The sequence below is a fragment of the Pinus tabuliformis genome, chromosome J, assembly GCF_031772625.1.
Source record: "Pinus tabuliformis cultivar Carrire ecotype Pingquan chromosome J, CPIR1, whole genome shotgun sequence".
Taxonomy (NCBI): domain Eukaryota; kingdom Viridiplantae; phylum Streptophyta; class Pinopsida; order Pinales; family Pinaceae; genus Pinus; species Pinus tabuliformis.
In genome coordinates this window covers 545,130,257-545,152,535 of record NC_142295.1, presented here as the reverse complement: position 1 = coordinate 545,152,535, position 22,279 = coordinate 545,130,257, and the positions used below count along the sequence as shown (strand labels likewise).

Genomic DNA, 22,279 nt, shown 5'->3' with positions numbered 1-22,279 from the left:
ATTTTTTTTAATAACGTTTAATTTATGAAAAATAATATTTTAATAATTATTATTCCTATTATGACTAGTTTAAAAATAATATATATATATAGAGAGAGAGAGATAGAAATAAAAAAATAATAATAAAAGAAAGAAAGAAATTACAAGAAAACGGATTAATAAAAAAAAAGAGAAGAGACACTCAAGAATTATTATTTCTATAATGATTAATTTAAAAATTATATATAGAGAGAGAAAAAGATAGAAATAAATAATTAATAATAATAATAAAAGAAGAAGGAAATTACAAGAAAACGGATTAATAAAAAAAAAGGATAAGAGACACTCAAAAAGAGAGCTTCTACTTAACTTCTATCCATTATCTTTGTTGAGATTAATGGCATGCTTCTCAATCTCGATGGCCTCCTTAACTTCCTATAGTGAAACTAATCAAACTCGTAATTTATGAGATTTTTTTTGACGTTTAATTGGTGAAAAAAAAATTTAAAAATATACCTCCTAGCTTCCACTTTGAACAAATTTATCTTTACATAACAATTAACTTGGTGAAAAAAAATATTGAAGAAAATTTAAAAATATGCAACCCTCATGCCTTCAACTTTGAACAATTTTGTGGGTAAAGACGATAGAAGTGGGGGAAAATATTTTAGAAAAGTTTAAAATATGCAACCCACAGTGCCCACAACATGTCAACTCTGAATTCATATTACTTGTGTAACACGTTAACTTTGCATTCATATGACTTGGGGTAAAACTGAACTTTGAATTTATATTACTTTACTTGGGTGATGTAGCTTAGACTACTACACTAGAGTAAAATAAATGACATAATGAATTAAATTTTTTATTTTAATATTTTTATGTAATTTAATTTATTATTTTAACAAATTTTATATACATTTTAATTTTAAAATAATTATACGTTTGGCAGAAGTGAGATAAAATATTTTAAATTTTTTAAAAATATGCTATGATGAAAGTGAGTAGAAATATTAAAGAAACCTACAAAGTAGGTAGAAATATTAAAGAAACCCACAGTCCCCACAGCGCGTGAACTTCTGAACAATTTGTCACTAAAGACAGAGACCACGAACTTTGAACAATTTGTCACTAAAGACGGAGATCATGAACCAAGACGAAGACTCGAAATTCAGTAGAAATTTTTGGAAATCGGGATTAAAGTTTTTGTCACTAAAGACAGAGATCACTAATTTTGAACAATTTGTCACTAAAGACGAAGATCATGAAGCAAGACAAAGACTCGAAATTCGATAGAAATTTTTGGAAATCTGGATTAAAATTGTTAAATTTCAAGATTTTAAGTGTCTAATTTTTTTTAATAACCATTCTTGATTAATACTGAATCCATTTCCACTATAAAAAAAAATGATTCAAACACTCTGACCTTCATCCCAAAGCAATAAATTAATAAATCTTTTCTACCATCATCCCAAGGTTGCATACCAGCAAAGATCAATGGCGGTGATCTTTAACGCACTGTGACGTGATTGCTCACGCACTGGTGAGTCCCAGCTGGATGGTTTCAGCGCCTTCTCGATCGCACACAGCCTGTTCCTTATTCTTATTGACCACGGCATCTCTCTCTCACTCACTATATAACAAGCTATTTGGAATGTAACCAAACATTCAAGCAAGGGGTACAGACATCCATTGATCCAGAGATTAGTGTGGTCTGAATCAGAGATAAGTTTGGTCTGGTCTGAATCATTTTCAGTTTTTACAGAGGGCAAAATGGAGAATCAGGTTAAGGTGTTGAACTTATGGGCCAGTCCATTTGGTCTTAGGGTTTTGGTTGGATTGGAAGAGAAGGGTGTCAAATATGAATACCAAGAAGAGAATCTGGCCTCCAAGAGTGAATTGTTATTGAAAATGAATCCTATTCACAAGAAGATACCAGTACTCATCCACAATGACAAGCCTGTCTTGGAGTCTCTCATCATAGTTGAATACATAGATGAGGCTTGGCCCAACACCAATCCTTTTATGCCTTCCTCTGCTTATGAAAGAGCCAGAGCAAGATTTTGGGCGGATTTTGTAGACAAGAAGGTATTTCAAAATTTTCAGATTTCTGATTACTTTTTAGTTTAGATATCATTTTTTCTGATTAGTAAGTTTTTTCAAATTTGGATGATAAGTTTTTTCAAATTTGGATGATGGTAGAGTATCACTTGATAATTTTATCTTATTTAAATGATGAATGAAATACCCATTTGATATGTTTAAAATTTTAGAAAAATCCATATAATTTATCACCAAACATTTGCACAACATGGGTTTCTTGGTTTCTTGATTCCTCTCTTTCATTTGTGCAGATATATGATAATGGAGGTGCCCTCATTATGAAATGCAAAGGGGAAGCCCAGGAAGAGGCTAAGCGTAACATGTTGGAGTACCTGGGATTGTTGGAAGGAGCGCTTGATGAGCTTTCTGGAGGCATTAAGCCTTATTTTGGAGGGGAGAAGTTTGGGTACATGGATATTGCATTCATTCCATTTGCCTCTTGGTTCCAAGCCTGGGAGGTAATGGGTAACTGGAAGATACCATTAGAGACTCAGTTCCCAAGGCTTCATGAGTGGGTGAATGCATGTATGGAGAGAGAGAGTGTCAAGAAAGTCCTTCCACACCCTGAAAAGGTTGCAGAATTTGCTATGCAGATAAGGCAGAGATTTGTTGGCTCTGACTGAAAACTTTTATATCTATAAATATATGTGTGGTATCTCATATATGGAGTAGAGTCTGGACTGAACTGGACTGAACAAGATTACTGTGCTGTGCTTTTTGTGTGTTATGATAGGAACAGTGTTACAGAAGTCATGTCCCTTTGAATCCATAATAAATCATCCATTTCTTGTTGTTATATGCTTTGATGTTCATGTCATATTTTTGCACATCTTTGTTCTGTTTTCTGTAAATATGAGCCATTGATGTTATGATTTTATGGATTCATCATAAGGTTCTGTACATACAAGTTTCATGGATGCTTTGTGAAAAGAAGATGTTAATGATGTTTTTCTCACCCTCTGGTTCTGATGTCTGATCTATTTTATGACATGGCTTACCCACCAGATAATCCAAATGTGGCTGCAGGCTGCCATTGATGTTATGATTTTATGGATTCATCATAAGGTTCTGTACATACAGGTTTCATGGATGTTGTGTGAAAGAAATATGTAAATTATGTTTTTCTCACCCTCTGGTTTCTGATGCCTGGTCTATTTTATGCCATGATTTAACCACCAGATAATCCAAATGTGGCTGCAGGCTGAGTAATGTGACCTTATTAAAAGCAAGTTTTATCTCCAAAATTTAAAAATGATTTAATATTCCACTTTCACTTTTTAAATTTATAGCTGATTTGAGATACATTTCAGATGCTATGGATGTCTATCATAAAACTAAAAATGCTCTGACAGAAAACCTTTCAGTTTTTGTCGATTCTCGAGTTACGGAGTTATCTTTCATGTGAATGGAGGCTTTTTGTTTTAATAGTGGCAACATAGAAGATTTATTATTTGTTAATCAGTGGCAGAGGTAATTATTACTGAGTGTTATTTAAGCAGTTGTCTATAACGCGACTTTTTGAAAGCTTTTTTGGCGGGTTTTTCCCGTCGAAATCCGGCAGGAATTTATTGGAATCGCATGTTTGATAGTTAGTTTCTGCACAATGAAAGCGTCCCAGGGGTTTTTGAGGGTGCTGAATCCAAATATGCAGTTAAAAAACCATTTTAACGACAAGAAATCAAGATTTAACCTCAATTTCTTCCGTTGGATTCCGTTACCGGAATCTCCAAAAAGTCGCATTATAGACAACTCCGTTATTTAAGATGATTACAGATCCCTAAGTTGTTATTGGGGGAAATTTATTACTTGTTAATCAGGGGTGAGGTAGTTATTATTGATTGTTATTTGAAAGTATAGTTAATTTATTAAAGTTAAATAATAAAAATCATGTTATCTAGAATAATAGGTGGGTAGTTATTAAGAAAATAAGTTGTTAATTGTGTTGTCTATAAATTATCATTAGCAAGAAAATAAGTTTTCAATTTTGTTAAATATCTATAGATCATAAATTATTTATTTTTTATCTTTTAAAATATTTTTTTTATTAAATATTTAAGACAATTTTTTAAAATAATAAAATCTTTCGAAATGATAATTTTTTGGAAAAAAATATTTTAAATTAATAAAATTTTCAAAATGATATTTTTTATAATTTGTAATTAGAAAATCATTTTTAAATTAATTTTTGGATATATATATATAAAATAATATACTATTATTATCTTTGTTGCAAGTGGATATTTTAATGAGTTTTTGGTCAAACCTATATTATTTTGGGTTTGACTAAAAAAATTGCAAAAAAAATCTATAGTATAACATTACACATTGTAATATATGATTTTTTAAAAATAGTTTAATTTATTTATGTTCAATTTGATTGGCTATCAAATTGAACATGTTATTGCCCTTTGCCTCTATTAATGTGCCCATTACCTCTATTAATTAACAAGATGTTAGATGGGCATTTATGATACAATTTGTTTTGGGAAAGTGATAAGGGAACTCTACTTGAATGGTTCATGAGGCACAATACTTGCTAAAGTTTTGCAAATGGGGTAGCAAGCTAAGTGGGCTTGATTGTGGGGAAAACTCCACAGTTAAGCGCACTTGAGCTAGAGGCCATCTGGGATGGGTGACCCCCTGGGAAGTCTTGATTACCGGGTGCAAGCCCCGGAAGTGATGATTGACGCTATGTGATTCATTTCACTAGTTTCAATCCCACTTCTTCACCCCTGGGATGGGTGACCTCCTGGGAAGTCCTGGTTACAGGGTCTTGGTTACCAGGTGCAAGACCCGAAAGTGATGATTGACGCTATGTGATTCATTTCACTAATTTCAATCCCACTTCTTCACCCTTGGGATGGGTGACCCTCCTGGGAAGTCCTGGTTACCGGGTGCAAGACCCGGAAGTGATGATTGACGCTATGCGATATCTAATATAATGCGCAAAAACCCCTTAATACTTAAAATTATTGTGATCATTTTATATTCCTATATATATAAATAGCTAATGATTAATATAATCTAATAAAAAATATATTATTTAAAATTACATATAACTTAAAATGATTATTAAAAATCACATATATAATTTAAAAAGATTTATTAATGGTATTTGAGATATATATTTATTTTTACATTATATTTTTAAGGGGTAGAGGTCACTTAGGTTTTTGTGCGAACTTAACCACATATGATAGATTTTACACTATTAATGAATGAATGATATTCAAAATAATAAGATGTTTGTAATACGAATAAATATAAAATTTCTCATATTCACAAACCAAGCTATAATAGAAATTTATGATAGGATCTCTATACCCAGGTCTAATAATAAGATTTTCATAAGGCCATATCCACAAACTATAAAAAGCCAAATATAAACTATTAGTAATTATTTCTATGTTCCAATACAAATAATGTTCATTCACAAAACTTAATAATGCATTTAATTACAATTTAGAATTAATCTAATTATAACATTTTAAAATTTTAAATCTTTGTATTTTTATTGTTTTCTACTTTAATTTAGCTATATTTAAACTAAGCGACAGGGACATGGACTAGCTACTATGTAGCCCTTGTTATTATCAATTTTATATAATATTTATAAACAATTTTATTTTTTACTTTTACTAAATCCATTTATTTTTTACCATTCAAATTTAGTAATTTAGTGTGTTAAATATCTCAAAATATTAAATTTTATTGTGTGTTTACCTTCAAAATTTAGTATTTTAAGGGGAGGTAAGTTTATGTAGGGTAGTGTTTCAACCCATAGGAACTCTAAAAAGCAAGTTCGCATGGAAGCTAGGGTATAGCCTATGTGGTTTATCAAGTTGTTCTCATTTCTTGTTCTTATCATCATCATTTTATTATTTTTATTGTTCGTTGGATTTGTTTCGGCTTTGAATAGCTGTTCTCAGTGCTCTCCACTTACAAATAAGTTCCATACACTCTGAAACTTGTAACTTAGATTATAATATTGAATAATATACTATTTTGTGTTCTCAGTGCTCTCCACTTACAAATAAGTTCCATACACTCTGAACCCTGTAACTTAAATTAAGTCGTTGGATTTGTGTTCTCAGTGCTCTCCACTTACAAATAAGTTCCATACACTCTGAACCCTGTAACTTAGATTATAATATTGACTAATATACTATTTTGTAACTTAGATTATAATATTGACTAATATACTATTTTGTGTTCTCAGTGCTCTCCACTTACAAATAAGTTCCATACACTCTGAACTTAAATTGAGTCGCTGGATTTGTGTTCTCAGTGCTCTCCACTTACAAATAAGTTCCATACCCTGTAACTTCCCTGTAACTTATCGTTGGATTTGTGTTCTCAGTGCTCTACACTTACAAATAAGTTCCATACACTTTGAACCCTGTAACTTAGATTATAATATTGACTAATATATTATTTTTTTCTTGTAAACTTCTCACAACTCAAATATACTTAATTTAAATGTTTTATATAGTTAAAACATATATGATCATAAATTTACCTTCAACAAAAAAAATTACTACATCAAAATTCTAGGTAAAATTTTAAACATCTTAATTCTTTACTAAAGTCAATACCATTTCCTAAAATAAAGTAAAAACATTAATTCAACACAAATAATCCAAAATTTTGCTCAAAAATATTTTAATGTCTTTTAATTAATATTTGTAAAATGAGTCTTAAAAGGAAAACAATATCTTATAGATATATTAAAATCTCTAAAGACATAAATATTTCCACATCAAAGTTATAATATTTGAAAATTTTGTTATCATGCCATGTAAAAAATAGGAGTAATCTACCTAGGCGGTAGAATGGCCCGTTTTCCGGCACCGGCCGGAAAATCGTCCAGCTCCGGCCACCGGAATGTCTTCGCCCTCCGCCACCCTCCCAGGCAATTCTGACATTCCTGCCACGGCCTGACAAAAAATCGGATTCGAATCGCAGGGAATGGGGCCTGACATCCCCTGACAGGCTACTCCGATCGGGGGGACGAGCTATTGCAGCCGCAGTGTATTGTTCCGGGGAGCTCCTTGTTTCGACTGAGTTCAAACAGTCTCAGAATCCTCTGGTTCTTTGTGTTGAAATCCTCTGGTTCTTTGTGTTGAAATGGAAGGAAAAGAAGAAAACGTTAAGCTCGGGGCGGACAAGTATTCCGAGAGGCAGCCGCTGGGGACTGCGGCACAGACGAGGGAAAAGGATTACAAGGAGCCGGATCCTGCGCCACTGTTCGAACCCGGGGAGTTGGCGTCATGGTCCTTCTGGAGGGTGGGTATTGCAGAGTTCATGGGCCAAAAATAAAACTCCAAAATCAGGGATCTGCGATTCCAAAATAATTATTTTCAACTTCTTGATCTCTGTGAAAAATACCAGTAATAAAGAATGATGTCACGACTCCACGGTAATATACCATACAAAAAAAAAAAATTAATTGTAAATCTAACACTTTATGAACCTCCATATATATGCATACGGTCATGACACTACTTTACACATGCATATAATTCGGCTCTTGAATACCGATATGCATCCAAGGTTCACATAAACATATGTTAAACCTATATCATAATGTTCCTTTCTGATTATTACAATACGATTTGTTGGGCATCTGGTAAGGTCAACGGTTATCATTCCAATCGGTTGGTTGTCTCCGGTTAACTCTGGTGCCAGGTGTGACGGAAGTGTAAATGCCTTCACCTACCTTGGCCAGGTGGCTAGCTCCGTGCAAGGTCCATGTGAAGTCTCGGGGAGACCGCTGAGGTTTACGCGCCAATCCTCCGCTTGGATGAACGGTGAAGATTATCTGAGGAGATCGGAGGGTTCACAATTATTCCAGGGTTTAGCGGGTTTATAATCCATAAGCCACATGATTCGGGTTCATTTGCACCTGTTGGTTTGGTCGAATGTTCATTCAGCTCAGCGACTCCTTGTCTACACCTTATGCCAAGTTCTGCACAGCTATTACAGGTAACTGACCGCCGATTTCAGAGTTTTATCACAGTTTGTTGAATAGTTATATACTCGGTGCCTTAATACACAGGGTTTATCGCTTCGTTTAATACATTCACGGCTCACTTGAAGCGTTTGTTATTGCAGGGGTTGCCTCTCGATCCTCCCACTGCTCAAGGATAGGTCATGCCACCGAATATGCACAGGTAATTGTTCTCCACGAGTTGATGCAGAGCTTTGGTTAGCTCAGATGATTAAGGGTTTACTTGTATCGTTTCTTGGCCTGAGGGTTCCTCATGGCAACTCTTTTGTTGTCTCAGGGTTCCTCTGTTCGGCCCCAAACCCTGATTGAGATTAGCGGTCGGCCTTTCCATGCCGACACCCGCGTCCAATCGGGTTATAAAGTCTTATGATAAATGTATTTTTTTGGTACCTCGCCCAGAATTTGTATATTTTGTTTTAAGAGTTCACGGCCTTCCTCGCCCGAACCAAATGGACTCGGTTTAAGTCGGAATAATTGTTTATCTCAGTTCTCTTACTGTTTTGGGTATTCATTGTGATCTCTTAAGGTGTATCTGTGTATGAAGAGGCCAGGGTTTTTCCTCGGCCCTCTGGACATTTATGAACAGGCTGTTGCCATACCCGTCGGGGTTTTATTTATCGCATGCTAACATATGTGTATTTCTTCTTCCTCTTGGATACGATGAATATGTTTTCGTTAGCTTATATTACAGCAATAACTTGCTTGTCTATATACATAAGAAATTGCTTTTCCAGAATGTATGGAGTCTGTTACATTTAATGTTATTGTTGTTTCTCTATTTAACAGAGTCGGCATATCCCTTTCGAGGGTTTGTTTATAATAACGAGGGTTTGTTTATAATAACCCTCCGTTCACTCGACGATTCGTGACTGTATATGGCAGTTAAATGGCCGCTTACCTTAGCGGTCCTGTGCCATCATAGTGCCTTTACTTGTTAAATGATGTTATTCGTTTGTATTCTACATTGATACAGTCGTCTTTCACTTGTTTACATGTATAGTGAACTAAACCCTAGGTACAGGGTTCGATGAGCTTTCTTGGAACGGCCTCACCGTATTCTATAAATGGCACTTAGTGTTCAATGTGTTTCATGACTGTTGCAGTAATACGACTATTCAATGTTTGATCTGTTGTTTCCCATAAATCTTTCTACGGTTATAGATTGTTAATGAATCTTTTCGCCAGTGAATCATTCATGCATATGTCGCCATGCATCTACTGTTATGGTACTGAAGACCTTCGTGAGGTTTTTATACAGATATACCTCGGCTTTAAGTAGCTAGTTATTTCTATGCAACTACCATGCATCACCTTCTTACAGTTCACATGCATCGACTCTTACAGTTACTTATGCATTGATTTTTACAGCTATCATGTATCGATTTGTACAGTTAACAAGCTTCGGCTCTCACAGTTAACATGCATTTATATAGCAACTAGATTTCTGTTTGTTTGACTTGAACAGTCAGTAATATATGCTCATAGAACTGTTTATAATACTTCAGGTAAACTTTTTATCTAGTTAGCAACAGAACTTAAGCTTAACTATACTTCCCTCCTATACACCAGTATACGGAATACAGAAGTTTGAGTCTGGTGAATAACCCATACCTGGTCTGTCAGACACAAGAATTAACGCTCCAGAAGTTCACCTGCATCTTACATGCTTGCTCTTATCCACCCAACCATGAGATCCATCGATACGTTGGAATCTCCCCCCGAGCTATCTTGCAGGCCTGCAGCCCTCAACAAGACTCATGCACTGTTGTGCTAGGGTTATCTGGTCCTTACCAGACTTAACCCTCCTTTCTTTCTCTTTTCTTTTTTTTTTTTCTGAATTCTCTCCCTCTCTGTCACAACAGACCAGGGGTTTTCCCTCCCAGGACTTTTCCTGGCTGAAGGGTTAGTTTCTTTTTCAGTTTTATAACTGTTTCTTTTTCTTTAGAAATCCTCCCTTAGGAGACTGCCAGCATTTATCCAAAATATCTTCCATTTCATAAATAAAATGATATCATTTAACAACAGTAATTAACAGTTCACACTAGTTTCTTACCATAGTAACTTTTCATAATTACAAGTTTTACGGGGTCATCACATCTTCCCCCCCTGGGATTGGACATCGTCCCGATGTCTATTCCCTTTAAATAAGTCTGGGTACACTTTCCTCATAAGCTCCTCGTCTTCCCAAGTAGCCTCCTCAGGCCCATAGTGCTGCCACAGCACTTTAATTTGGGTAATAACCCGTTTCCGCAGCCGCACTTCTCTCCGGTCGAGAATGCTCTGTGGTTCGACCAGAACCTCGCCTTCCGGTTCGACCTGCAGACAATCAATATCCTTAATCAGTTTCCATTAAGTATATTCACATGTTCAAACAACGAGGTTAATTCTTACCCGAACATCTTGCCATTGGATCACATGTTTGGGATCGTATACATATTTCTTTAGAACAGAAACGTGGAACACGTTGTGAATTCTAATATGGCTTGGCAAGGCGAGTTGGTAAGCCACCGGCCCCACTCTAGCCAAGATCTGAAAAGGACCAAAGTACCGAGGAGCCAGCTTGGCGCATCCGCTCCATTGCAGTGTGCTCCTTCTGGCTTGGATCCTCACAAACACATGGTCACCAACCTGATATTCCTTAAACCTTCTTTTTCTGTCTGCAAAACTTTTCTGCCGGTCCTGTGCAGCCTTCAAATTGGCACGCACTTTTTTCACCATGTCTTCCATTTCTTTAAGCATTTCCGGACCCAAACTCAGCTTATCCTCAGGTCCACCCCAACTTGAGGGTGTGCGGCATTTTCGCCCATACAAAACCTCAAAAGGGCTTAATTGTGTCGAGGTATGATATCCATTGTTATAAGCGAATTCAACCAGGTGCAAATATTCTTCCCATTGGTTTGGTTTCATCATCACATACGCTCTCAACATATCTTCCAACACTTGATTTACTCGCTCGGTTTGACCATCGGTCTGCGGGTGGTAGGCTGTGCTAAAGTTCAGCTGTGTTCCCAACTCAGCGAACAACGTCCTCCAAAAGGTGGATGTGAACTTTACATCCCGATCTGAAATGATTACCTTCGGTAGTCCATGCAGTCTGAACACATTCTGCATAAAAAGGTGAGCAATTTGCACCGCTTTATAAGTGGACTGCACGGGTATGAAGTGTGCCGCTTTACTCAACTTATCTACCACCACCATGATGGAATCATGGTTTTTCCTTGTTCGAGGCAAACCTGTTATAAAATCCATGGAAATGGTTTCCCATTTCCATTCCGGAATAGGCAAAGGTTGTAACAGCCCGGCCGGATGCTGATGTTCTGCCTTAATCTGCTGGCACTCTAAGCACTTTGCCAAATACTCAACCACTTGCTTCTTCATTCTAGGCCAGAAGTATTCCTTCCTTAGTGCAGTGACCATCTTTTGGTACCCTGGATGGCCAGTATAGTGGCTGGTATGGAACTCGTCCAAAATCAGGTTCTTAAGGTCATTTGAATCAGGTACATATAATCTTTTATTAAAATACAGCATGCCAGCACTGTCCAGTGTATAACCTTGCTGTAATCTTTCTTTAACTGATTGTTGTACCTGCTGTTTTAACTGTTGGTATTCAGCATCTTGATTTGCTGCTGATTTAATCTGCTCAAACAGAGAGTTTCGCCACTTGCTGACTGAAAGTTCACACAAACACTGCACCTTTCGACTCAATGCATCAGCCACCCGGTTCTCTTTGCCTTTTAAGTGCTTAATCTCGAAGTCGAATCCACTTAGGAAATCTGCCCAACGACCTTGTCTTGCATTCAAGGTAGGTTGACTGAAATAATTGGTCAAGCTGTGGTGATCTGTCAACAACAGAAATTTCCTCCCCAAGAGGTAATGTCGCCACATTTTCAGCGCATGAATAACAGCTGTTAATTCTAGATCGTAAGCAGAGTACTTCTGCTCATGATCTTTTAATTTTCTTGATTCATACGCAATTACCTTCCCTTCCTGCATTAATACTCCTCCCACACCCTCTTTACTTGCATCAGTACACACAACGTAATCCTTATTAGGATCAGCTATACTCAAGATGGGTGCAGTGGTGAGTAAATGCTTCAACCGATCAAAACTCTGCTGACATTCCGCTGTCCACTTAAACACCTTCCCCTTTTTCTGCAAGGAAGTGATAGGGTATGCTATCCTTGAGAAACCCTCCACAAATCTTCGGTAATAGCCAGCTAGTCCCATAAAGGATCTGATATCGGCTACATCCTTGGGTATGGGCCATTCCATAATAGTCTTTATTTTCTCAGGATCTACTGCAATTCCTTCTTTAGTAATCACATGGCCCAAATATTGAATTTCCTCCTTGAAAAAGTCACACTTACTAAACTTAGCATATAGCTGATGTTCCCGAAGAGTTTGCAACACCATCCTCAGGTGCTCTTTGTGTTCCTCATGGGAACGGGAATATATCAGAATATCATCAATGAATATCAGCACGAATTTGTCCAAAAACCGATGAAACACGCTGTTCATCAAACACATAAAGGTGGCGGGTGCATTGGTCAAGCCAAAGGGCAGCACCACAAACTCGTAATGCCCGTAGCGTGTTCTGAAAGCGGTTTTGGCGATGTCCTCTTCTTTAATTCTGATCTGATGATAACCAGATCGCAAATCGATCTTGGAGAAAACCTTTGCTCCCTTCACCTGATCAAAGAGTTCGTCAATCCGAGGCAAGGGGTATTTGTTCTTAATCGTGAGCTTGTTCAGCTGACGATAGTCTATACACATACGGAGAGTTCCATCTTTCTTTTTGACAAATAATACTGGAGCTCCCCACGGTGACACGCTGGGGCGGATATAATTCTTATCCAGCAACTCTTGTAGTTGCATTTTTAATTCTGTCAACTCGGGTACGCTCATCCGGTATGGTGCCCGTGACACCGGGGCTGCCCCTGGTGTTAACTCTATAGTAAAATCTATATCTCTTTTTGGAGGCAGTCCTGGTACCTCTTCAGGAAAAACATCCACAAATTCCTGCACTACCGGAATGCTGTCTAATGCAGATATTTTGTCTTTCTGGTTTGCATAACCCACTTGAATAGCGTAAATCTGGCACTTCTTTCTGAGACATTTAGCTAGCTGAGAAGCAGTGATAGGTCGGATCTGTACAGGGTGTTTAATCCCCTGCAACTCTTGCTGCTGCCCCAAGTCATCCTTGTAATAGATAGTTTTGGTCTTACAGTTTACCAACGACCAATGTTTTTCCAGCCAATCCATACCAATCAGGATGTCGTAGGACCCCAATGGAAGTACATTCAGGTCTGCTGTAATTGGCTGCCCTGCTATGCTGAAAGGACAGTTATTAATTTTGGCTAAGACTCGTCTCTTAGCTCCTGTGGCTAGCTGTACCAGCCATGGGTTCCTGAACTTTTCAGCAGATAACTTACACTGTTCTACTATTTTTGGGCTAACATAACTTAAAGTAGCTCCTGGGTCAATAAGAACAGCTATAGAAAGATATGAAATTTTACCTTCAAACTCCACCATGGTCGGCTGGTATTCCGCTTGACGATCATCCAAGGCTGCGTTAATTCTTGGCATGCTGCGCGCCACTTCTCCAACAGTCGAGGCTTCTTGGATCTGAGATATTTGGTCCACTCCTTTACGCTGAGGGCAGTTCTTAACGTAGTGTGGTCCCCCACAACCCCAACATTGGACTGGAGGTCTGGTCATCCCCTCAAGGTCTGACTTGACAGGTGGTTCACTGATTCTGCTCTCACTTGGTTTAGTCCGAAAGGTACTCTTTGCTACATTTCTGCTCATCTGTCCCTTACCAGCACCCTTGCTGCCATTACCACGACTTCCTTTGTTATTACCAGCAATTCTGTTGCTTTTTCTTTCATTCCACCTTTTATTTGAAATGTCTCCTTTTTGCTTGTTTTGCTGATAACAGATTCTTGCCTTACGAATCGCCTCATCCATTGTCCTGGGATTATCAAACTCAATGCGTTCTCTTATATAGGCTGGTAAGCTGCTTACAAATCTCTGCACTTTGGCCTTCTCCTCCTTGATATATGGCACATAGCGAAGCAGGGAAGTGAAGCGGTTAATGAACTCGTCCATAGACTGCTGTCCCAGTCGTAAATCATGGAATTCCCGTGCCTTCTCATCATAGAAACGCTCGGTTAGATATCTCTCCTTGAAGTATTTCTGAAACTTTTCCCAGGTTATGTTCTGCTCACTTACTCCTTTTACAATTTTAATTTCTTCCCACCACAGGGTTGCTTTGCCCTGTAGCTGGAAGATGGCCAGCCGTGCCTTCAGATTCTGATCATACTCATACAGCTGGAAATACTTGTTAATGTTAATTAACCAAGCCTCTGCCGCTTCTTCCTGCTCTCCATCAAAATGTGGAGGTTTAATTTTCCAGAATTCTCCCTGTAATTCCATTTTCTGTCTCTTTGAAGTCTGCTGCTCTAATACATTGTCAGAATGGTCCTCCTTCTCCTCTGAGATTTCAGGTGCATAATTCCGTTCTTCAGTTGCCCTTTGCTGTTCTGCACTGGGATTGGCTAATGGTGGATTTTGTCTGTCCGACAGACTCTTCAATATTCTTTCCTGCTCCACTGTCAATCGCGCGTTGTCTTCTCGCAGACGCGCCATTTCATTCTTCAGTTCTTGAACAGTTTGCAGTATCGCCAGATTGGTACTGCGTGTCTCTGCACCAAGCTGTACCCACAGCTCTGGATTTTCCCGAGGAACGCTGTCAGCTCCCTGCATCTCCTCCATCTTTACTGTTGACTGTTAGCGGATTGTTGTTTCTGTATTTATCTCCTAATTAATAACAGAAAACAGTTAGCTGAATTAATTCTTCCATGCAGCTGGATCTTACTGCTCCAGAGGCCACAGTTTTGAAACTTGGCTCTGATACCACATTGTCACGACTCCACGGTAATATACCATAAAAAAAAAAAAATTAATTGTAAATCTAACACTTTATGAACCTCCATATATATGCATACGGTCATGACACTACTTTACACATACATATAATTCGGCTCTTGAATACCGATATGCATCCAAGGTTCACATAAACATATGTTAAACCTATATCATAATGTTCCTTTCTGATTATTACAATACGATTTGTTGGACATCTGGTAAGGTCAACGGTTATCATTCCAATCGGCTGGCTGTCTCCGGTTAACTCTGGTGCCAGGTGTGACGGAAGTGTAAATGCCTTCACCTACCTTGGCCAGGTGGCTAGCTCCGTGCAAGGTCCATGTGAAGTCTCGGGGAGACCGCTGAGGTTTACGCGCCAATCCTCCGCTTGGATGAACGGTGAAGATTATCTGAGGAGATCGGAGGGTTCACAATTATTCCAGGGTTTAGCGGGTTTATATTCCATAAGCCGCATGATTCGGGTTCATTTGCACCTGTTGGTTTGGTCGAATGTTCATTCAGCTCAGCGACTCCTTGTCTACACCTTATGCCAAGTTCTGCACAGCTATTACAGGTAACTGACCGCCGATTTCAGAGTTTTATCACAGTTTGTTGAATAGTTATATACTCGGTGCCTTAATACACAGGGTTTATCGCTTCGTTTAATACATTCACGGCTCACTTGAAGCGTTTGTTATTGCAGGGGTTGCCTCTCGATCCTCCCACTGCTCAAGGATAGGTCATGCCACCGAATATGCACAGGTAATTGTTCTCCACGAGTTGATGCAGAGCTTTGGTTAGCTCAGATGATTAAGGGTTTACTTGGATCGTTTCTTGGCCTGAGGGTTCCTCATGGCAACTCTTTTGTTGTCTCAGGGTTCCTCTGTTTGGCCCCAAACCCTGATTGAGATTAGCGGTCGGCCTTTCCATGCCGACACCCGCATCCAATCAGGTTATAAAGTCTTATGATAGATGTATTTTTTTGGTACCTCGCCCAGAATTTGTATATTTTGTTTTAAGAGTTCACGGCCTTCCTCGCCCGAACCAAATGGACTCGGTTTAAGTCGGAATAATTGTTTATCTCAGTTCTCTTACTGTTTTGGGTATTCATTGTGATCTCTTAAGGTGTATCTGTGTATGAAGAGGCCAGGGTTTTTCCTCGGCCCTCTGGACATTTATGAACAGGCTGTTGCCATACCCGTCGGGGTTTTATTTATCGCATGCTAACATATGTGTATTTCTTCTTCCTCTTGGATACGATGAATATGTTTTCGTTAGCTTATATTACAGCAATAACTTGCTTGTCTATATACATAAGAAATTGCTTTTCCAGAATGTATGGAGTCTGTTACATTTAATGTTATTGTTGTTTCTCTATTTAACAGAGTCGGCATATCCCTTTCGAGGGTTTGTTTATAATAACGAGGGTTTGTTTATAATAACCCTCCGTTCACTCGACGATTCGTGACTATATACGGCAGTTAAATGGCCGCTTACCTTAGCGGTCCTGTGCCATCATAGTGCCTTTACTTGTTAAATGATGTTATTCGTTTGTATTCTACGTTGATACAGTCGTCTTTCACTTGTTTACATGTATAGTGAGCTAAACCCTAGGTACAAGGTTCGATGGGCTTTCTTGGAACGACCTCACCGTATTCTATAAATGGCACTTAGTGTTCAATGTGTTTCATGACTGTTGCAGTAATACGACTATTCAATGTTTGATCTGTTGTTTCCCATAAATCTTTCTACGGTTATAGATTGTTAATGAATCTTTTCGCCAGTGAATCATTCATGCATATGTCGCCATGCATCTACTGTTATGGTACTGAAGACCTTCGTGAGGTTTTTATACAGATATACCTCGGCTTTAAGTAGCTAGTTATTTCTATGCAACTACCATGCATCACCTTCTTACAGTTCACATGCATCGACTCTTACAGTTACTTATGCATTGATTTTTACAGCTATCATGTATCGATTTGTACAGTTAACAAGCTTCGGCTCTCACAGTTAACATGCATTTATCTCACAGTTAACATGCATTTATATAGCAACTAGATTTCTGTTTGTTTGACTTGAACAGTCAGTAATATATGCTCATAGAACTGTTTATAATACTTCAGGTAAACTTTTTATCTAGTTAGCAACAGAAACTTAAGCTTAACTATACTTCCCTCCTATACACCAGTATACGGAATACAGAAGTTTGAGTCTGGTGAATAACCCATACCTGGTCTGTCAGACACAAGAATTAACGCTCCAGAAGTTCACCTGCATCTTACATGCTTGCTCTTATCCACCCAACCATGAGATCCATCGATACGTTGGAATCTCCCCCCGAGCTGTCTTGCAGGCCTGCAGCCCTCAACAAGACTCATGCACTGTTGTGCTAGGGTTATCTGGTCCTTACCAGACTTAACCCTCCTTTCTTTCTCTTTTTTTTTTTTTTTTTTTTTTTTTTTTTTTTTTTTTTTTTTTTTTTTTTTTTTTTCTGATTTCCCTCCCTCTCTGTCACAACAGACCAGGGGTTTTCCCTCCCAGGACTTTTCCTGGCTGAAGGGTTAGTTTCTTTTTCAGTTTTATAACTGTTTCTTTTTCTTTAGAAATCCTCCCTTAGGAGACTGCCAGCATTTTCCAAAATATCTTCCATTTCATAAATAAAATGATATCATTTAACAACAGTAATTAACAGTTCACACTAGTTTCTTACCATAGTAACTTTTCATAATTACAAGTTTTACGGGGTCATCACAAATGACGGAAGAGAAAGGCAAATGAGTTCAGTGGAATGAGGACCAGGGTCCCATAGGGGACGATATCCAGCTATCTGATTGAGGAATTCTACGATGGGCTGTTGAAGATTTAACCCTGTTTCTCAGCTGCTGTAAGACAAATTCTCCTCCTTCACCGTTAATTATTGGGCGAGTCTGCTTATGAATTAAATATAAATAAGCATGCTTAGTGATTTCTGCAAGGGATTTTCAGAAGTCAACCCAAATGGAAAAGAGGAGTTATTACTGATGTTTTATGGAGGCCCATCTTGGCTCCATAAACCTGGGGATTAGGTTTTTTAATATTTTGTCAATACCCATCTTTGTTTTCTGTGATAGGTTTATCATAAATTGCCCATTTCTCTATTACCTTATCTCAGGGAAATTGGTTTCATTGCATGAAAGTTGAGTTCTATATGATTTGTTTTTGAGAAGCATACAGATCTGAATGTGATGCAAATTGTATTTTTCTTACTGGGCCTGCGATGAACCATCCCAATTCTCGTGCAAGTTAGTAAGAAAATTTATATATTTTCTGACCTGTGTGTCATTCCATGTAAACATTGCTGAAGCCCAAGGGAACTGCTGTTTTTTAGGTGTTTCTGTCCACACCCATCTTGCTTTTTCCTGCAACTGGAGTTCAAGGGGAATCCTATTGATTCATATTGAGTCGATATAGTTTAACCACGACTGAGCAAAATATGCATTCCAAATGTTGTCAACCTAAGAAATTGACACTGTGCCTGCTTTTTCTGATCTCGGCATTGGCTCTGCTCAGTTCTCTGGCTTTTCTTCAAATTTCAAGTCAGCCTCTTGGCAAAGATCAGTATTCACCATTCTCAGATCCTAAGGTAAAAGTTATCTTAGAGGATGAGAAGCTGCTGTATGAAATTTCAGATGAATTTCAGCGATCTTTAATCTCCTCTTCTGGAATCCGGACAGATGAATTTACAGATAAGAACGGAACTCCCACCGGTTCAGAGCCAAATAACAAACAGGGCAACCCGAAAGACGCGGTGTTGAAGGTTTTTATGTATAATATGCCACCTGAATTCCATTTTGGTATGTTAGATTGGAAGCCAGAAAAGAGTGTATGGCCGACAAATCTCACTGAAATCCCTCGATATCCGGGCGGACTCAATTTGCAGCACAGTCCAGAATACTGGCTTACCTTGGATCTACTGTCTTCGAACATACCAGGCAGAAACTCTCCTTGCAGTGCCCGGAGAGTTGAAAATTCCAAAGAGGCTGATGTTTTCTTTGTGCCCTTTTTTTCTTCATTGAGTTATAACAGGCATTCAAAAGTTGAGACCCGTGGGCATAAGAGTAAAAATGAACTTTTGCAGGAGAAATTGGTGCATTTTTTGATGGGTCAGGAGGCCTGGAGGAGATCAGGGGGGAAGAATCATGTAATAGTTATGCATCATCCAAATAGCATGGTAATAGCAAGGGAGCAGCTTCGGTCGGCAATGTTCATTGTAGCTGACTTTGGACGATATTCACCATTGGTAGGCAACGTAGAGAAGGATGTTGTGGCTCCTTACAAGCATGTTGTTCCTTCCCTTGCAAAGGATTCTTCATCATTTGAAAGCCGAAGCATTCTCCTTTTCTTTCAAGGTGCTATTTACAGGAAGCATGTGAGTTCTTGAATCCAAATGCAATTATTTCCACCATTATTTTGGCCTCTTTAAAGTGTGCTTGCATGCGGCCTGTTGTTGGTAGGAATCCCTTCTTGAGGCACCACAAGCCCATGAATTTGATTCCATATTTATTTTGTTTCAAAAGCGAACACGTTGAATACTTGGTTTATAATTATCAGGGTAGATATATTAGACAAAAGCTCTATGCTCTTCTGAAGGATGAAAAGGAAGTACATTTTACTTCTGGGAATACACAGAGGGATGGAATAAGAAAAGCAACTGAAGGCATGCGGTCTTCAAAGTTTTGCCTAAACATTGCAGGCGATACACCCTCTTCAAATCGGCTCTTTGATGCTATTGCTAGCCATTGCGTTCCTGTTATCATTAGCGATGAGATTGAGCTTCCTTATGAGGATGTCCTTGATTATACAGAATTTTGCATTTTTGTACAATCTGCTGATGTTGTCAAAAAAGGGTTTTTGATAAGATTGCTTAATAGTGTTAAAATGGAAGAATGGACCCGCATGTGGCAAAAGTTGAAGGAAGTCAGCCACCATTTTGAGTATCAGTATCCAGCTCAGCCTGATGATGCTGTGCACATGATTTGGAAAGCAGTTGCGAGAAAGCTACCTTCTGTCAGGCTCTCCCTTCATAAAGGAAAGCGCTACTCCAGATCTTGGCTTGCAAAGCACAGAGATTCCTTTTTCAGTCTACAAAAATTGGCTAGAGGCTAGCCTAGATTCGGGCATGATTTCTGCAATTCAGATTCACATTTGAAATTACCAAACAGAAGGTAGTGTAGTCACAACTCACATCGTTTCCATGGTACTTAGACATGCATGGCTTAATCTCTTTGACGAGCATATGACTACTGATAGAATCAACGAGTAACCATCAAAGTAACTATAACTGATTTAATGAGAGCCATGTGCAGTTTCATAGTCTGAATTAGTCCGATGTTCAAGATGGAAATTGCATTGTTTCCAAAAGTCCGATGTTCAAGATGGAAATTGCATTGTTTCCAAACATGAAATGGATTGAAAATGTTATTTTTTCTTGTATTTGTAGTTCCTGGATTTCATGTGCATTGCCAACAGAAGAAATGCACAAAAAATATCAGTATCAGAGAAAATAAATCGGCCTAGTTGATTATAGGTGTACTCTTCTACATTTGCAAATGAAGTCAGGACTTGATCGCTGTATATTGAAAAAATGCAGCCAGGTCATTCTCATGTATCTTATTGATTATAGGTGTACTCTTCTACATTTGCATTATAGGTGTACTCTTCTACATTTGCAAATGTAGTCAGGACTTGATCGCTGTATATTGAAAAAATGCAGCCAGGTCATTCTCATGTATCTTATTTTTGAGATGAACATTATCACTTATAACTCAAAATTCATTCATATTCATGTTAAAAAGGTGAGTTTCACAATGGAGGGAAAATAGAATGAATTTCTGAAACAAATAAGCTTTTAAGCTACAAACCTGATTTTTAAAAATTTGGATATATATATATATATAAATTTGAAATGAGAATATTCCACTTAATGGATTCCTTAAACAAGAAAATATATATATATATATATATGAAGGGAATATCAATACTCAAAAAACTATATCTAAAATCAACTTTTAAGTTGGAGGTTGCAATGTTATATCTATCTAACCTAGAAATAAAACATAAATTAAAATAATAAAGTGTAATAATTACCATTCTCATCTTCATCTTTAAGATAATAAAGTGTAATAATTACCATTCTCATCTTCATCTTCCTCATGAAAATAAGAACACGATACATCTTCAATGGTGGAATGTGGAGTAAATAACTATTTCCAATTGCATTGCTAGATTCCTCAAGATTTAGTGCAGCAAGAGAGACGCCTAAGTCAGGATTTAAGATCCACATCGCAACCTTTTAAAGGTTGATTCTTATATTCTTGACCCCTATGAGATACAAGGAAAATGTTGGGATTCACATAAACAAGATCTCTAGCCTTCTACAAACACTACAAGTTGAGTTTCATTGAATTATAAAATTATAGAAGTTTCAATTCCTTTCCATTGATGGAGAGCTTACTATTTGTGAGAGAATACAAGTGACAAAGGGTGAACCATTCGCTCCATGGAAAATTTACCATTGGTTACTCTCATCCAAAGTTGATTTGTCTAAATAATCATCCAAATTAACAATAAAATTAGCAAATTCTTAATTCACCTCCTTATGTAGATGTGCTAGAAATATTCTCATAACCCCCCGTTTCACTCCATTCACCACCTCCCTATTCTTATGTGTTGTCTTCATCTTACCATTTATTTTGAATAATGAAGTCTTTGTCATAAAATCTTAGGTTCAAGGCAAATGCTAAAGCGCATCATGAAGTGTTGAACTATTCCAACTCTCAAGAATGATTTTCTTCATTGAATCAACAAAATAAGCATGAAGAAATAAAAGCTAAGGAGACTCTTGTAAAATTATTTCCATAGTTTTTTCAATTAAAATATTCATTCTATTGTAAACCTCTCCCAAGAAGTGTTTGCATGTGGTTGCATTTCAAAGAAGCTCAAACACTGGTGATGTGAATTTGAGTAAGAAATCTATTTTGCTCCACCACTCCTCATCAAGAGACAATTTGTGCACCATAGTTCCCTTCTCTAAATCCATCTATCTCCAATCAGCCTAAAGTTGACTCACCGCCATGGAAGCTAATGGTTTCTTAACATCAATAAGGTAATGCAACATGATGAAGTTTAAGGTGTATATTGTCTCAACAACTTTTAACAACTGCAATCTAAAGTATTCTTGAAATATTGCTTGACATTGTTGGTGGTTGGCAATAAATT

General features: G+C 37.7%; 2 protein-coding genes across 2 annotated transcripts; both read left to right on the top strand.

Moving 5' to 3' along the window:
• The first annotated feature begins 1,443 nt into the window (after positions 1-1,443).
• Positions 1,444-2,878, top strand: LOC149228170 (glutathione S-transferase U19-like). The gene is made up of 2 exons (XM_089378075.1): positions 1,444-2,067; positions 2,334-2,878. The coding sequence occupies exons 1-2, from the start codon at positions 1,753-1,755 to the stop codon at positions 2,703-2,705; spliced, it is 687 nt and encodes a 228-aa protein (XP_089234201.1). The 5' UTR covers positions 1,444-1,752; the 3' UTR covers positions 2,706-2,878.
• A 15,425-nt stretch (positions 2,879-18,303) lies between these two features.
• On the top strand, positions 18,304-20,699 carry LOC149228169 (putative arabinosyltransferase ARAD1). The gene is made up of 2 exons (XM_089375652.1): positions 18,304-19,430; positions 19,613-20,699. Exons 1-2 carry the CDS (start codon positions 18,495-18,497, stop codon positions 20,165-20,167), a joined length of 1,491 nt encoding a protein of 496 aa, XP_089231778.1. The 5' UTR covers positions 18,304-18,494; the 3' UTR covers positions 20,168-20,699.
• Positions 20,700-22,279: the final 1,580 nt, after the last annotated feature.

Bases quoted from the DNA above. Each gene is read 5' to 3' on its own strand.
- LOC149228170 (XM_089378075.1), top strand. From the start codon at position 1,753: ATGGAGAATCAGGTTAAGGTGTTGAACTTATGGGCCAGTCCATTTGGT. The intron at 2,068-2,333 runs GTATTTCAAAAT...TCATTTGTGCAG, and splicing joins CGGATTTTGTAGACAAGAAG to ATATATGATAATGGAGGTGC.
- LOC149228169 (XM_089375652.1), top strand. From the start codon at position 18,495: ATGCATTCCAAATGTTGTCAACCTAAGAAATTGACACTGTGCCTGCTT. The intron at 19,431-19,612 runs GTGAGTTCTTGA...TATAATTATCAG, and splicing joins GTGCTATTTACAGGAAGCAT to GGTAGATATATTAGACAAAA.